Genomic DNA, 16,317 nt, shown 5'->3' on the forward strand with positions numbered 1-16,317 from the left:
TGACACTGAAAAAATCACACGGCACGCAAATTATTGAATGCAGGACTGTACAGTGCTGTCCAACTTTTATTTGTAACAGAAAACTACACTGGAATTGATATTTATCAGTTAATTACATCTATTCTAATGTCTTTTTCATTTACCTTTACCTTCACATGGCAGTTACTTAGTAGAAATGTGGAAGGATATCACACTTGAGAGTAAAAAACAAGTTGGTTTATATGTTATATATTCTTGATGCTGTTTTTACCTTTTACCTTAACCTTTGCCTGTATCTGTGTCTGTTCATTGAGGCATAAGATACAACTAAGAAAAGAAAATGTATTCAGAAAATTTGAATTCAAATTTTGATCAGCATTCTTCAGTGTAGTTAATTTATGACATAATTCTGTTCAAACCATTAACGGATCTGTCAGGTTTTAGATATGTCCCCCCCAATGTTAAAGTCATTCCTACACCCCTGCTCTTTGGTAAACACATTGATTGTGACGCAACCTCTGCTGTTGAATCTAGGCTAACTTATTCCGTTGTTTCATGAAGCTTGTAAGTGCACCTGGTTGCTGCCATGTCATTTGATACCACAGTTGTTTGGTTGTTTTGATAAGCATCCTCTATATGCGGCTTACCTGCTGCTGGGAAAACAGAATCAGAGGTGAACGTTTTTAATGAAAGGTGTTTTTTAGGCAACTTTATAAAACATAATGCTGACAAAGAAAGTCAACAGCTGACATATACAGGGGGAGAGAAACAGGAAGGCAAGCCAGAAAAATGTAATTACATTAATGTATATAATGTGTATATTATATTTCTCCAAAAGAATGTTTTGTAGGGCTGAATACAGAAAAACTGTCATTAAGTTAACAGTTATATTAAATGTTGTTTTCTAAATATAGGATTTAATTTGTGCTCATTCACAGTGTAATGAAGGGCTGAATGACTTTAAAATAGTTATTCTTTCATAAATAGGAATTCTTTGTTTCCTTTACACAAAAGGGAGAATAAATAACAACAAAAACAGAAATTTAGAAAATTGATGCATATCTGTGCATCCCTATGAATAAACAGTGTACCATCCATAATAAATACCAAGAAAGCTTTTTGGATCTTTTTGCAGCCTGCCCGATTATCTTTACTGCATGTTTGGCTCATACATGTGACAGCCGCATTTTAAAGTGATTAACAATAAGAATGAACAGTAGATAAATACTTAAATATGAAAGTGAAGTATATAAATCCATGCGTGTAAACTCAAGTCAGCAAAACGCAAAGTAATTTAGGAAAGAAATATACCTAATATGCAATCTTTTATGTGAAAATATCTCAGGGATAAAAATGTATACAGCTAAAGATAGAGCAGACAGGGATTAAACAAAAGAAGAGGAATTATATAAGCAGGTCTTACCAGTGCTGTCGTCATAAACCACAGTGACTGTCTTCCACTTGAAGAAGTGGACCAGGTCCAGGATGGCCCGGCTGAGGGAGGAGAAGTCTGGGTAGAGGCTAACGTAGAACACGTCTCTGTTGTCCGATACCTGATGCTTCCATTTGGTCTGGATGTGTGGCACGCCCAGGGCGTTGCAAATGGACTGGACTGCATTGGCGGAGGAACTGTGAGAGGGACCAAAGATTGCCGCTACCCCCAGAGAAAGCTGGTCACAAGCTAGAGGGGAAAAATATTTCAAGTTAGTTCCATCTTCCTTTTCTGCATTATGTTCATGATGGCCAAAGGTCCATGCACTTTGCACAACTGATGTAGACAAAGTTTAATGGGGTGTTCAGACCGAACGCGACAGACGCGAATACAATCGCTTCAGACGCTTCTATCGCGCTGCTTGATCATTTTGGACTATTCGCTTCATTCGCTTCATTCGCGTCATTCGCGCTTGAGAAAAAAAGACGACGCGGTGAGTTGCGGTGTCGTACAGCACCTGGTGCCCACACACAGCTACAATTAGCTTCTCCTCCATCGTTGCTCTGAGCGACCGTAAACAACCGTACGTGAGGGAAGTGACGTCGTCGGCTTGAACTCGTTGCTGATTGGATGGTGCGCCGCTCCAGACGTCCCAGACGCTTCATTCGAGCCGCTCCAGCGCTTCAGACGCTTCATTCGAGCCGCGCCAGACGCTCCATTCGCGCCGGCGCCTGAATCGCATGTCATCGCGCCATTTACATTGGGTTTCAATGTAGAGTTGCCGCTCCATTCGCGTCTATCGCGTTCGGTCTGAACGCCCCTTAATGAAAAATGTCAGTATACTACAGTTCAGGATTAAGGATATACTGCGTGTCAGTAGCATTGATTCGTATATTTATTATCTCCACCTAAGTGGTTATGTTTATGTTGGTTAGTTGGTTTGTCAGCAGAATTACACAAAAAATACAGAACCAGATAGCCACGAATCTTGAATGGAGGATGGGTCTTTGGACAGAGTAGACCTTGTTAACTTTTGGTGCAGATCAGGATAAGGAGATGTGGATAGAATGTGGATACTAGTTCTGGTGGGTTAGAATTATTGGGCCTCATTCATGAACCGTTCTTACGAACAAATTTGTTCTTAAGTCCCACTTATGAAGATTTTACGAAGATTGTGGCATTCATGAATTTTTTCTTATCTAGGATTTTTTCTTAGGCAAGAACAAATCTTACGAACACTCAGGAGTACTCTTATGCACATTTCAGTGCCAAAATGTTGGCATGGTTGTGTTTTCTTCTCTTGTGTAGTTCAATAAAATGCAATATTACAGTGATAATTCTGTCATGTTTATTCATTTATTTATTCATTTAATATTTTTGGTCATTTACAAAGAATTTAAATTCTAAAATAAATTAAATGTGCCAATGATTTAAGATAAATCAAGTAAATTGGAAACATGCCATCAATTAGTGACCCCCCCACCCTATTTATACGTGGCATTTCTCCATCCAAGGCCTGCAAACAATGGCATATATGTTGCTCCTGCGGCTTTCATCAATGTCAGAACACAGCTGCAAACAATTCTGAGGCTTACGAACGAGTTGGTGAATCTGACGTAGGGTTTTCTTAAGGAACCTCTTAAGAACAACTTAAGAAAGAATCTAAGAAGATTCTTAAGAAGATATTGGTGAATGAGGCCCATTGTTCTTTAAAGCAGTTTTGGGTGGTATATAGTGTAGGGCTGAACGATATGGACAAAATTTCATAACTCGATATTCTCACCAGATATCTCGATATCGATACGATACGATATGACTACGAATTCGGTGAAAACCACGCATTTTTCAGAAAAATTAAGAGATTATGTCAAGCCATATACAAATGGTTGATAGAGAAGTCTTTACCAAATAATCACAAACTCACTACAGAGACAAATATATATGAAATAACAACAGTAAAGGGAGGGAGAAGATCAAACGAACTATGTGCATTTTTACAAGATGAACGGTGACATCCTAATCTGGAGAGAAAGAGTGAGAGTGAAGATCGAGACTCAGCAGCTTCAGGTTATCGCCGGTAAAGTACCAGTGGAATCTAGAAAGACTATGAAGTCAGAGAATTAACGGATCAAAACAGAGTAAACGGCAGCTATACGGTCTCAAATCCTCAGAGCGGGCGGCCGCAGCGTCCGCTCCTGCTGCCCCAGCCAGCCCCCACACACACACCAGCCTGCCGCCTGAGCAGCCGCTTGGGAGAGCAGAGAGCCCGGCGCTGCTGCTGAGGAGCCATGGACTGCGATGACTCTGAGCAGCAGGAGAATTACAATATAATATATTTCTCGCCTTTCCCCTGATGATCTGAATAAGTCGCTAAATTTGTCGCTAGTCGCTTTTAAGAAATAAAGTCGCTAAGAGGGTCTGAAAAGTCGCTAAACTAGCTAGAAAGTCGCCAAGTTGGCAACACTAGTATGTAGTGTATGGAGCCAGAACGGTGACTTTAAAATTTGGCATCCAAAAAAAAAATTGGCATTGAAAACAAAACCAGTACTGAAAAAAGAAACATTGTCATTGAAACATTTGTATTGAAAACAGTTGTATTGGCATTGAAACAAATATTGGCACTGAAAAAAGAAAGTAATTCAAATAATTCAAATCCGAAAATCTTATCATTTTATTTCATTTGGATTTTTTTGTCTTTTTCAATGACAATCTTCAGATTTTTTCTTCATGTCACTTTTTTTTCAGTGACAGATTTTTTTTACAATGTCAGCTTTTTTCAGTGTCACTGATTTTCAGTTTCAACTTTCTGTCACTGTTTTGGCGTCGAGAGGGAGGGGCCTGAGGGGAGGGGCAAGTAGAGCGCGGTTTGCATATCAATTGAGAAGGTAATGGCAGCAGCCTGCGGGAAGGCGGTGCTGGACGGTCCAGCCATAATACACCATGTTAGGGCCCGTGTGCCGGGCGTCTCTGGGCAACACAGAGTCCAACTACCTCGCGGACTTTTCTTCAAGCTCTCTCCTGATGTGTCAAGTCTCTGTGTATCTGGTTCTATCCCGGAGCTCCCTAGCTTCGGTCTCTATATGCATATGGAGTGTGGTGGTAGTACCGGGGCGTCGAGCACGGAGCATTAGCCACAGTTAGCACAACAGTAGAATAGCCTGTTGCTCCGAGCCGGGGCTGCAGCGCCGACAGCGCTCTGGTCTGCTCTCCGAGCTCTGTGCCACCTACCGCTACCGGAGACCGGAGCTCCCGAGCTCTGGTATCTATATGCGTATGGAGTGTGGTAGTAGTACGGAGCTAACGAGCATTAGCCCCAGCTGTGTCGCTCCGAGCCGGGGCTGCAGCGCCGACTGTAGCGCTCCGTCTGCTCCCCGAGCTCTGTGTCACCGTACCGCTGTACACACATACAGAGACCGGACAATAAAAGAGAGTGCTTGGAGAAAAGTCAGTCAGTTATGAAAATATGTGTCTGTTACTTGATTACAGCCGTCTGTTGTACTTTACTATGAACCACAGTAGCACAATCACAGCTGACTTTCCTCGCACACTGACTGATTCACTGATTTGCTTCAACTCAAAGGAGTCATTGTAGGAATAGTGATATTATTCACATGAACTGAGTTTATAGTGGAGCTCTGGTCTCTGGTCTCCGGTAGCGGTGCGGTGTTACAGAGCTCGGGGAGCAGACCAGAGCGCTGCTGTCGGCGCTGCAGCCCCGGCTCGGAGCAACAGGCTGTTCTACTGTTGTGCTAACTATGGCTAATGCTCCGTGCTCGGCGCCCCGGTACTACCACCACACTCCATACGCATAGAGACCGGAGCTCAGGAGCTGCGGGACAGAACCAGATACACAGAGACTTGGACACATCAGGAGAGAGCTTGAAGAAAAGTCTGCGAGGTAGTTGGACTCTGTGTTACCCAGAGACGACTGGCACACAGGCCCTAACATGGTGTATTGTGGCTGGACCGTCCAGCCCCGCCTTCCCGCAGGCTGCTGCCATTACCTTCTCAAATGATATGCAAACCACGCTCTACTTGCCCCTCCCCTCAGGCCCCTCCCTCTCGACACCAAAACAGTGACAGAAAGTTGAAACTGAAAATCAGTGTCACTGAAAAAAAAGTGACATGAAGAAAAAATAAGAAGATTGTCATTGAAAAATACAAAAAAATCCAAATAAAATAAAGTGATAAGATTTTCGAATTTGAATTATTTGAATTACTTTCTTTTTTCAGTGCCAATACTTGTTTCAATGCCAATACAACTGTTTTCAATACAAATGTTTCAATGACAATGTTTCTTTTTTCAGTACTGGTTTTGTTTTCAATGCCAATTTTTTTTTTGGATGCCAAATTTTAAAGTCACCGTTCTGGCTCCATAGTAGTGTGTGTGTGCATCTCAGTCTCCGTCTCCCTCACTCCCACCCTCATATGTTTGTCATTGGTTGGCTTCAGCTGTTGATCCAAAGCAAGCATGAAATAAGGTTTGTGATTGGCTGGCCTTAGCGTTGCATTCAAGGGAAATCGTAAAAACGATGTTTGTTGTAACTGCCAGAGCTGTACATGCAGGGCGAGCAGGGGGTAATCTATATTGTTTATATCGTTGCTTTTTCGATATGAATATCTTGAATGTTCATATCTAGATATAGATACGATAACGATATATCGTTCAGCCCTAATATAGTGATAGAATTCCATTCAGGTAGATATTTGATTAGACTTGATTGAAATAAAGGGGACTATTGGGCCTTGGTGGAGGTAAGTCTGCTGATATTTTACATGTTTTCTTTTTGACAACATATCCCATTTGCAGTCAAACCAACAATGAATGCATCCTAAGTATTTGTATATTCTTCTTATGTTGCAGACAGCTCCATTGTTGTCCAGAAACTATAAAAACATCAATGAGCCACACTTTTGCAACGGATGACACGTTCCGTCATCACCGTGAACACACAAACTGTCGCTTTTTTGTCTCAGTCCCACATACACCGCCGTGCTGCCACAAATACTCACTAGAGCACTGTCAGAGATTGTCATTTGTTCTGTTGATTAGTTGCCAGTTGTCAAGAGGGTGGTTCTTACCCAGTATGAGCCAGTCTGAGCCACACACCAAGAGACAAAGAGTAGAGGAGGAGGAGAGGCTAATTGCTAGGAACACAACATTTTGTTGAAACTGATAGACACTGACTGATGGCCCTCATCCTTGAAGTATTGTGGTTTAGTTTCTGTCTGTGTCCGTTTGTTTACATAACTTAACTGGAACCAGCCAATCTCAGTACATGATGGGCACCACAGGAGGAGGACTTGGCTGACCTGTACACCCAGTCAAGGGAGTCAAAGCTGCAATGATGACTGCATACCTGCAAAAAGTTCCCAAGCACCAGGATAATTGTAGTCATTGTACATTTTTGCAAACCACAGATATGTTGGCACTTTAAATTTCTTAATGTTGCAACTTTAGGTTTAATTGTCTATTTCATGTTGTGACAATGTTGTACTTATGGTCTGTGTTAGAAAAATTACTTGGTTATGGTTAGGAAAAGACTTTCGCTTAAAATACTTGTTTTGGTCGCTACAAACATGGTGGGTGTTTGTCTGCCCCAACCTCGAGCAGTTTTAGAAATGTGTGTCCTAACACACTCTGAGACTCTGGACTGTGTTATAGAACCCAACCCACTTTTAGCACTAGTCAGTGTTAATGAAGGGAAGGGGCTACTGAAAGTAAAGTGTGATTCTCTGTCCCTTACCTCTCTTTTGGCACGATGGCAATTTTACTCAGGTGGAAGGGGGCTGCCCTACTCACACACTCTCAATGGCGTCATGTATGTCTTGTCTAAAATAAGAGAACATTTGACAGTCTATTTGTAGGGGATGATCTGTACTGCTGCATGTGCACTAAAAACCAATTAAAAAAACCTTAAAAAAAAGAAAATATCAAGCAATCTCATGCTTGCAAATGTTGAAACACAGCCTTGAACTGTGGTTGCTGGCTCTGCAACCTTCTTGCCTGTAACTCATATTGTCCCCTTCACCTTCAAATACAACAGTCAGGTCTTCAACATTTCATGTAAATGTAATATGACATATTACATAGGCCTGTGACACAAACAAATGTAAATGTTCAGTGATTCGCAGAAGCGTTGACTGTCAACATTTTATCCTGTGACTGGGCTGGAAAGTGAGTTGAGCCCAATGAGGTCTCTATCTTTTCTTGTTGTGGAAAATCAGAGGATTTAATGTATATAATGGCATGTCCATACATGGTCATTTAATCCCCTAGACCTAGCAACTAAATATTAATCCACCAGTGTAAATAAACAAATGCACTGTTTCTAACTACAAACTTTGCTCCAAATGACAGTGACCAGCTGTTTTAAGGAAATGACTCAGCCTTCTTTTTAAAAATAAACTACTATTTGTGAGTCATTTTTAAAGATGTCTATCTTCAGGAGGAACATTAAGGCCTGATGCTGAGAGCTACCGAGAGGGAAAGGAAGTACTAAGAGAAAGACTTTTCTGTCCTGAAATGTGTTTACAATCAGGAAACTATAGAATAATGAATGAATTATCCTTTTAACAGGAAAGCCTCATTGAGATACAGGTTATCTTCCCCAAGAAGCTATGCACATACGTTACAGACTAAAAATCTGATAGCACAAATATGTAATATAATGGAGAGAATGCATTTTCAGAAAAAGCAGACTGCAAGCCAGACGTTGTCAGCTAGCATCAGTGGGCAACATCAGTAATGCTCTTGTGGCTTACTGTAAGTAAATGGGAACATTTGTGTCTATGGTTTTGGAATAAGTTCTGATTACACAGAATGTAGTACATCACAGTTTCACAACACAAAGATAAAGATGAAGCAAAAGGTGCGACTCAGTTTGAGCTTGCTTTCATGAAATTACATTCGGAACACATACAAACAACTGAGCATCTTTGTATTAGCTCAACTGTGCCCTCTAATCACCTTATTTGATATAGGGGGGTTGGCTAAATCACTGAGACAGGATATAATGGCCCGTAATTGATAAGAGACTTGAAATGTCAGCCTGATGCACACACAAAACTGATAGATTATAGCACTTTATTGGCTGTCTCTGGGGGCCAAACAGGTCTTTGAATTACTGCCGCTGAGTCATTACCTGGAACCAATCAATTCTCTCTGTTTACATTTGAAGTGCTCAGCCATTTCTCCCTCGCCTGATTATAATTGTCACAATCTAAGCCACTGCAGCTCACAAGCCTTGAACGGGGAATACATTTACAATTCAAAGCAGTTATGGCATAGCATATGTGCACACACACACGCACACGCACACACACACACACACACATTAATTTACACACAAACAGCAGGCAAGAGCAGGCTAACACCGGAGGTGGATCTTTCAATCACAAAAATAAATACCTTTCCTGGAGGCTTCGAAGCTGTCATAGATGTTTATCCTTTGGATGTCGTAGGTGAGCGTGGTGTTTGGCAGTAGGGTTCTGTTCCTGTTGATTGTGTTTAAAGCAAATTTAAAGGCTAGTTCCTCAGCGCCCGATGGGCCACTTTCAATGGACTCGAATATCCCCCCTGTTAAAGAAAGAGACACAATAGTTATTAGTGATTTATCCTTGAATTGTTATAATTGGAGAAGATGCTTCACAATAGCCAGCAGTCATGACTACACAGAGGTTTGCAGTTAAATTAATCACTAGAGTTGGAAGAAGCACCTCAATTAGAGTGAGCGTGCTTTTTCAGGAGAATATTGGCTCATACCTTAAAACCTTTGATGATCAATTTGGCAAAAAAGGAAAGGAAAACTTGCCAAATAAACACTCTTATCGGTATCCAAATAAGATGGATTCCCCCAAAAATGTAAGACACATTGCTTCATTAAATTATCCAAAGTTTACACGCTTTCATTGTAGTCGCTATATGATTAAAAACAAGAGGGAGATTCATCAAATGCACACCAGTCCATGGGCCAGGAAGTGGAGAGTCTGCAGGGAGACATAGGCTGAAATGGTTTCTGCCTTCTTGACAGCAGACTGGCAGTTCCGTAGCCCCACCTAGTACAACTAGTAGTGGTTCAGTACCGGTGGAGAATTTTGGATAGCAGAGATTGGCTGTGTTACAGCCTCGAGCAATGTGTCTCCGGTGAGATCTTCTCCTGTTTTATGTCCTGACTGGGATTGGGTAGAACTCATGGCTACAATTGCTGGTGGACAGTAAGTTACTTTGACCTCCTCGATAGACTCCCACAGAGAGACTCCCTAAGTCTTTGTTCGGCTGTCCTGATGCTGCAGCTGACACTGTAGTGACTAGCCCATATAGCAGACTTAGCTGCGCCCTGCAATCAAGCCTATATGCCACAGCTGACTTGGCCGAAACTGGCTGATAACACTTAGCTTCAACGGTTTCACAACAATTTACCAAAAAGTATCTTGACAAGATGAAATATTTCAACTAACCCTCCGTACAAAAAGCCTAAACACTGGTTTGACACTTCCTTCTAACTCACTAGCAGTAGTTTCACAGCTTCTATTCCCTGGACAAAATATAGCTAATCAATTCCTTGATTGTTAGAATATCTACCAAGTGAGTAAAAAACAATACACACACCACCTGCTTTATCTCGTTTTTTGTGATGTAGAAAATCAAATCAGCAAAAAAGTCCACAGTGAAAAAATAATTTTCACCTCTGGGGGATATCCTGAGTTTTGTGACTGAAATGTAAATCCTTTTCAATAAGTCAATGCAGAGATGGGGCGCCACAGTAGCTTAGTAGGTAGGATGTGTGCCCCATGTACAGAGGCTACGTCCTCACTGCAGTTGCCCAGGGTTTTGTAGTCTGACCTGTGGCCCATTGCTGCATGTCATCCCCCCTCTCTCTCATCCTCCATCATATCTCAAGCTGTCCGAATACATGAAGCCATAACAAGGCCAAAAAAAATCAGTCAATCAATGCAGAGATGATACGTGTATATGGGAAATATGCTGTATTCACATGCTCCTCAGATGTTCCCACTTCAGGAATTGGCACACAGCAACAACAGAAGATGTTGATGAGATTAAACTGATAGACTGAGTGCTGTGTTATGCAGTGGCGTTTTCTAATTTTAAAATATTTTATACAACTCAAAGGAGTCTGCACATCACTGTAACCTCTTACTTAGTGATGTGATGCTGCCAGATTCTGCTGGTATATTAAAACAGTTAAGAATAGAAATGAAAGTCAATAATTACACAATGAGTGGACACTGCATCAATAACAATATAATAATTCACTCCAGAGCAACATTTTTGGTAATTTTCAGAGAAGAGCAAAAGAAAACATCCTGACTGGAAACATCACAAACTGGCATTGTCATGACTGTAGATCTGTTTGTTGTGTTCTTGTCTGGTTTTGTCTTGTGGTTTCTTGTATTTGATTTCCATGTCTTTGTATCTTGTCTTGTGTCTTTTGTTTTTCCATGCCCTCATGTGTCCTTTAAGTTCTCCTGTGTATTTTCCTATGTTCCCTCTGGCTCCCTCTGTCTATTGCTTTGTTCCTTTCATGTCCTCATGTGCTCCTCCCCTTCGTTCTCTCACCTGTTGGTCCACCTCACCTGTTCCTTGTCTTGTCATCAGTGTCTGTGTATTTAGTCTCTGTGTTCCTTTCACTCCTTGTCTGGTCATTGTTTCTTGTCAGCCCCTGTCTACGTCTATGCTCTCGTCCATGTTCTTCAAGTCCCGATATGGTAGGTTTTGGTTTTGAGTTTTCCATGTTTGATTTGAACTTTGCCTTTTTCTTTGTACTTTGTCTTGCCTTTTAGTTGCTACTTTGCCTTGCTGTTTTTGGTTGCTACTTTGCCTCTTGCCCCCGTTTTGTCTGCTTCCGTTTTTTTGTCTTCAGCTTTAAAATAAAGCTCGCTTTTTGTTTCCCCATATCCTTGCCTCTCGTGTAACTGCATTTGGGTCCACCTTCCCCTTTCCATAGTCTTCCCTTTAACCCCTGCCTGACAGGCATGGTGATTTAAACAGCCCAGAACTTCACTTGTACCATCTAAAAAGCATCAGTGACATCGGTGAAGTGAGATGTTTTCTCAGAGTCCAAAGGATGCTAAAAGACACCCAACCAGCCACAGTCTGTTCACCCTGCTGCCATCTGACAACCAAAACAGAAGTATCTGCTGCTGTACCCCCAGACTACAGGGCAGCCTCCTTCTCCAGGCTGTGAGACTCCTCAGTCCCATACTATACTGGTTTGGGGGAGCTCCACTGAGAGCTGACCCTCTGTTTTGCAGCGCCAGTTTGCCCAGTATGCTGTAGACCCTGTGTTGACTCAACTATGAAAGTCAGAACTGATGCCCTATTTAGACTAAGGCACCTAATTTTTCCATTTAATTTAGACTTAATGTAAATACTTTTCTTGGGATAAGTTGTTAGTGAAGTTATGTTGTTGAGGTGAAGTGGGAAAAGTCATCGTAAGTATTTTTTCACGATAAGAATTAATGTACTTGTTAGTATATATTAAAACATCAAATGTCCGTTTGCCAATAACATTATATTCCTCAGCATAAAGACATGAATGAAAAATACAATTTCAATTCAACTTTGGACAATACTGTAAAACCCTGAAGCTACATTCAAAGACAACTCTTTTAAACATCCACTCCCTACATTCTTAAAAATCTTTTTTTTCTGCATTTGGCAACTGCAGTATGGTCAAGGTTGTGAGAGTAAACAGTGTGTTGTAGATTCATCCAATATGGACACTGTCCCTGTGGCAGATGGCTCTCAGACAGCAACGAGTCTGAACCATTGCAGAGGCAGAGCTGTATTAGAGTCAGAGTGTAACAGTCGGGAAAAACAACATGGATCCAACATTTTTACAGAATCTCAGAATGAACTGATTAACATTGATCATCTCGTCTTGGCTGGGCATGTCGTATTGTTTCTTTATTCGTATCATATTCAGTAATGATTACATGCCAGTAGTATTTTACACGTTGTAGAACAGGATCCATGGCAAATTCGGATATTTGTGTCTGGTGGTTGTACGTTCCAACACACAACAAATACATGTAATGAGTGGATGGAGGTAAGAAGAGAATTACTTCTATATTTGTCAGTTTAAAAAAAAAAAAATTGAATTGATTTCATCACACGAAATTAACAGTCACCTGATTTACCTTTTGCTATAAAGAAAATATAAATTATGATTACAAGTCAGGATGCCTATTTTTAGCTTATTTCTGGAATTATTGTGAATGCTCTAAACTGCAAAAGAAAAAGGACCCTACTGACTGAGAAGGCAAAGAAGGTAAAGAGGGAGAGTGATAGAAACCGATGTAAAGAGAGTGTGAACAGACAGGTTTCACACGATGGAGAGCACTGTTGTTGTATCAAAGTCTAATCCCCTGCTGATATGTGTTTCCTCTCACCACCGGGACTTGTGTCGCAATTTGACCTGTGTATTAAGGCTTTAAAAAGAAGAGGTGTAAATTTTACTCAGTGCCCAGCTGACTATTACTAGCATGTGTTGGAGTTCTACCAAGCTGCTGTCCTTATGTTTTTACATACATAGGTTTGTATCTTTGACTTTATTTGGAAAACCTGTTCTTTTACAAATCCTGTGGCTCACTTTGTACAATTATCCACTCAAGAGTTTTATGTCCATCCAAGCCTTTGAAGTACTCCAACTTCAAACACTGTTTGTGGAGGAAATACAAAAAGGTAAAACCCACATGCTAAGAACCGAAACTAACTGAGCTTTTAATATCATGAAACTGTACATGAATGACCTCTTGAAAGCAAACGCAAATGGATCCAGTGAGGATTCAATAACAACACGAGGCACTGTAAAGCGTTTATTTTCAGAAAGCAGCAGAAGTGTGTTTAAAAGTGCGGGTCTCCACAGCTACAGCCCTCCAGTGAATTCTTCTGACAGCCAGCAGATGAATGGACAGAGAGGAGGCCTGGGGAGTTGGGGGTGGGGAGGTCGGGTTCTGAGATCAATGTACTCTGATTGGCCAGCGAATCAATCAATCAAGCCCTCGGGGAGCAGTGGAGAGCAACGGTGAGAGATTGAAGTGTTTTGTTTGGGTTAGCCCTATGGCCTGGCCCTGCTGGCTTAGTGTCAGTCAGGGGGAGCTTTATTTACTCCAACTACAAGCACTCTACTGTAGGACCCTCTTCAAGTCTAGACCTAATCCATACACACCACTGCACAAGTACTTCAGGTGCCTCCTGTCACGAGCGATTACTACAGATTCTGATCAATGCTACCTTACAGTCATCCCACTATTGGACTCTTTAGAAATGCTCTTTTCCAGGAGCATTTATTTTGCGCTGGGGCTCAAAGCAAACATCTAAACAGAGCAGACTTCTGATGCCACCAGCACTGGCGAGAAGTTTCTTCTTTCATTAGTATTCATCTCATGGGAGAGCCCTATTTTGCATGCCATAATGAGTTTGAAGGAATTAATAAGCATCAGTTAAGCGGGATGTACTATAATTGGAAAGCTGAGCATTTGGAATGGCTCCGTTCACACACGAGAAGCGCTGTTTTCCTGCTGAGAATCTCTACGGTTCCATTGAAAAGAATCTGGCCTGTAAATGTGGAGATGAATCACTGCAGGAAGGTGAATCAGTGTTAGAGAGGTGACTGTTTAAGTAGGTAAGTTTGAATATGAATACACATGGAGTCTAATGAGAAAGTTGCTCACTTGTCTGCATGGACACAGGGATATGGAAATGAAGCAGAATAAGTAAGATGAGGATTGAAGGAAAGAGAAAGAAAATTCTCCAACGTGAAGATATGTTGCTTGTTCTCATCTCAAAGAGAGAGAGCCTGGGGTTAGAATGTGGACTTGTTTTAGAAATCTAAAATGATTCTATTCCAAAGCTCTTTCTGGGACTCTTTTCAATCCTTGGGCCTCATTTACCATTGTTCCCATATTCATAACGTTTTCTTTCTATTTAATCACTCATACATGACAAAAAATAGAAAAAAAGGACCAATACATGCAAAACATATCGGATTTATGAAACCTGTGCAATCTAAATCAACATAAAATTGCAAAATAAAAGTCTGACAATAACAAAATAATGGACTCACTTTATCTCCCAGATGATCTTTTAGTCTTTGGAGATGTGGAGAAAGTTGTTGTCACAACATCTCTTACTGGTATAAACGATGAAACTTTGTACATGTGACCCTGCCTCGTGCTCCGACTACATTTTGTATTCACATACAAAATGAAAAAAGAAAATGTTTGTGAACACATTTGCCAAGTCCTGAATCGTTGATCCTGAACAAATCTACAAAATGCTTACGGTCATTGTATTTGCTCATACCAACGGAGCGTCTCATTAGCCTGTCCTCATCAGAGAAAATATATATAGGTCAACTGAGCAACCAGCTTATTATGACCCATGTTTAATTTTTAAGTAAGACAATGACCTCCTGTGGCTGTAGCAGTTATCATGGCAGCGAAGGATCAAATTAGGCGAATTACAATAAAGAGCAACACAGTCTGTATAGGGAGGAGGACAGGTTGGATGATTAGGTAAAATAAGCACAGGGCTTAGTTAAGTTAGGTCCATGTAGATGACCCTACTGGCTGACCTGACCTACCAGTCCAAAGCCTCAGTCTTTGACGAGTTGGCACTCAACAATCAACTATCTTAAAAATTGGATCTTTCGCATCTTTGTCACTTCCCTTTCCTCTCATCTCCCTATAACATGTAATAAAGGCAATGGAATGGTGGGAAAATACGTACAAGAAAAAAGAACCATCTTTAAAAAGGTTCAAATCACTTTCACTGTCTCTGTCGGGTTACGTTCTACCTGGTGTTTCCTAAACGTTAGTTTGGCTATGTTATGACCCAGAACTAAATAAGACTTAATGTGTGCTTGGATCAATCATGAATTTACGTATCCAAACTTAACTGATCCATTGAGATTGTACATTATATTGAGATTCAAGAACTGTGGCTGACAGGTTTCTCCAGCCGCTGCTTGCTTGTTACACCTCAACCTAAAACCAGGCTTCTTCCCTTTTTACAAAATGTGTGTTTTCTGACCAAACTGAAGAGCTCAACCTGCTGATGACTGAACTGGTGCTTATTGTGTCTTTTCCTGCAATCTAATGATTCCAGTTTGTTTAAAATAAACAGATGGCAGTTTGTTTGCACTACAGCCAAAAAAGGCTGAACAGCTGATTGTAAGAGCTCCAACCACAGAAAGTCAAGAGTTTATTTTTCAGAATATAATTCACAATCATAAATATGCACTTTAGTGTGTGTGTGTGTTTGTGTGTGTTTGTAATGTCCCGAGGAAACAGTCCAAGGCAGTTGCCCAACCCACAGCCAGAAAGCAGTGATCAGTCAAGAGAGAAATCCATCAGCACTTCATCAATCTGATCAAATGACAGTGGACACACAGTGACCGCAGCATTTGCAGCCATCGCCACCTTCCTTACTTACCCCAAGGATTTGCCTAAGCAGTATGATCCCTACAGGCAGAGCGCCCACTGATATTTAAACATGCAATCAAAACGTTGCCTCCATGATTGATCAGAGAGAGTACTTAAGCAATAAGCCACTCAGGGCCAAGCGTCTCAGTGATTTTAAAAAGGGCTAAGGAGTGTTGTTAGGCAGGATGCCAAGTGAGGGAAAACATTCTTAGCTGCTCAAAAGTGACTATGAATGGCAGTATACAGTAATGAAGGGGCCCAAATGTTCAAAAGGCTTACTGTTTTACTCACTAATAATTGAGTGTAATTTGGCTTAGTTATTGAGTGGTCATTTATATATTATATTTTTCTTGCACAACTACAACTGAGAAGATTTGTATTTTTAAATGTTTGCAGGTTTCTAGTACATCTCAGAGCTAATCAGATTTCTCTAGGGGACACAGTTACTTTGGATA

General features: G+C 41.1%; 1 protein-coding gene across 4 annotated transcripts in view; it reads right to left on the reverse strand.

The window, feature by feature from the left end:
• Positions 1-16,317, reverse strand: part of grik2 (glutamate receptor, ionotropic, kainate 2) — a 327,295-nt gene that overhangs the window by 232,897 nt on the left and 78,081 nt on the right. For all 4 annotated transcript variants that reach the window (XM_030394698.1, XM_030394701.1, XM_030394700.1 and 1 more), the window contains 2 exons: positions 8,823-8,990; positions 1,403-1,660 (listed from right to left, as the gene is read on the reverse strand). In XM_030394698.1, the coding sequence (XP_030250558.1) occupies positions 1,403-1,660; positions 8,823-8,990 (426 nt within the window). The remainder of the gene's footprint in view (positions 1-1,402; positions 1,661-8,822; positions 8,991-16,317) is intronic.

The sequence above is a fragment of the Sparus aurata genome, chromosome 17 (assembly GCF_900880675.1).
Source record: "Sparus aurata chromosome 17, fSpaAur1.1, whole genome shotgun sequence".
NCBI classification, from domain to species: domain Eukaryota; kingdom Metazoa; phylum Chordata; class Actinopteri; order Spariformes; family Sparidae; genus Sparus; species Sparus aurata.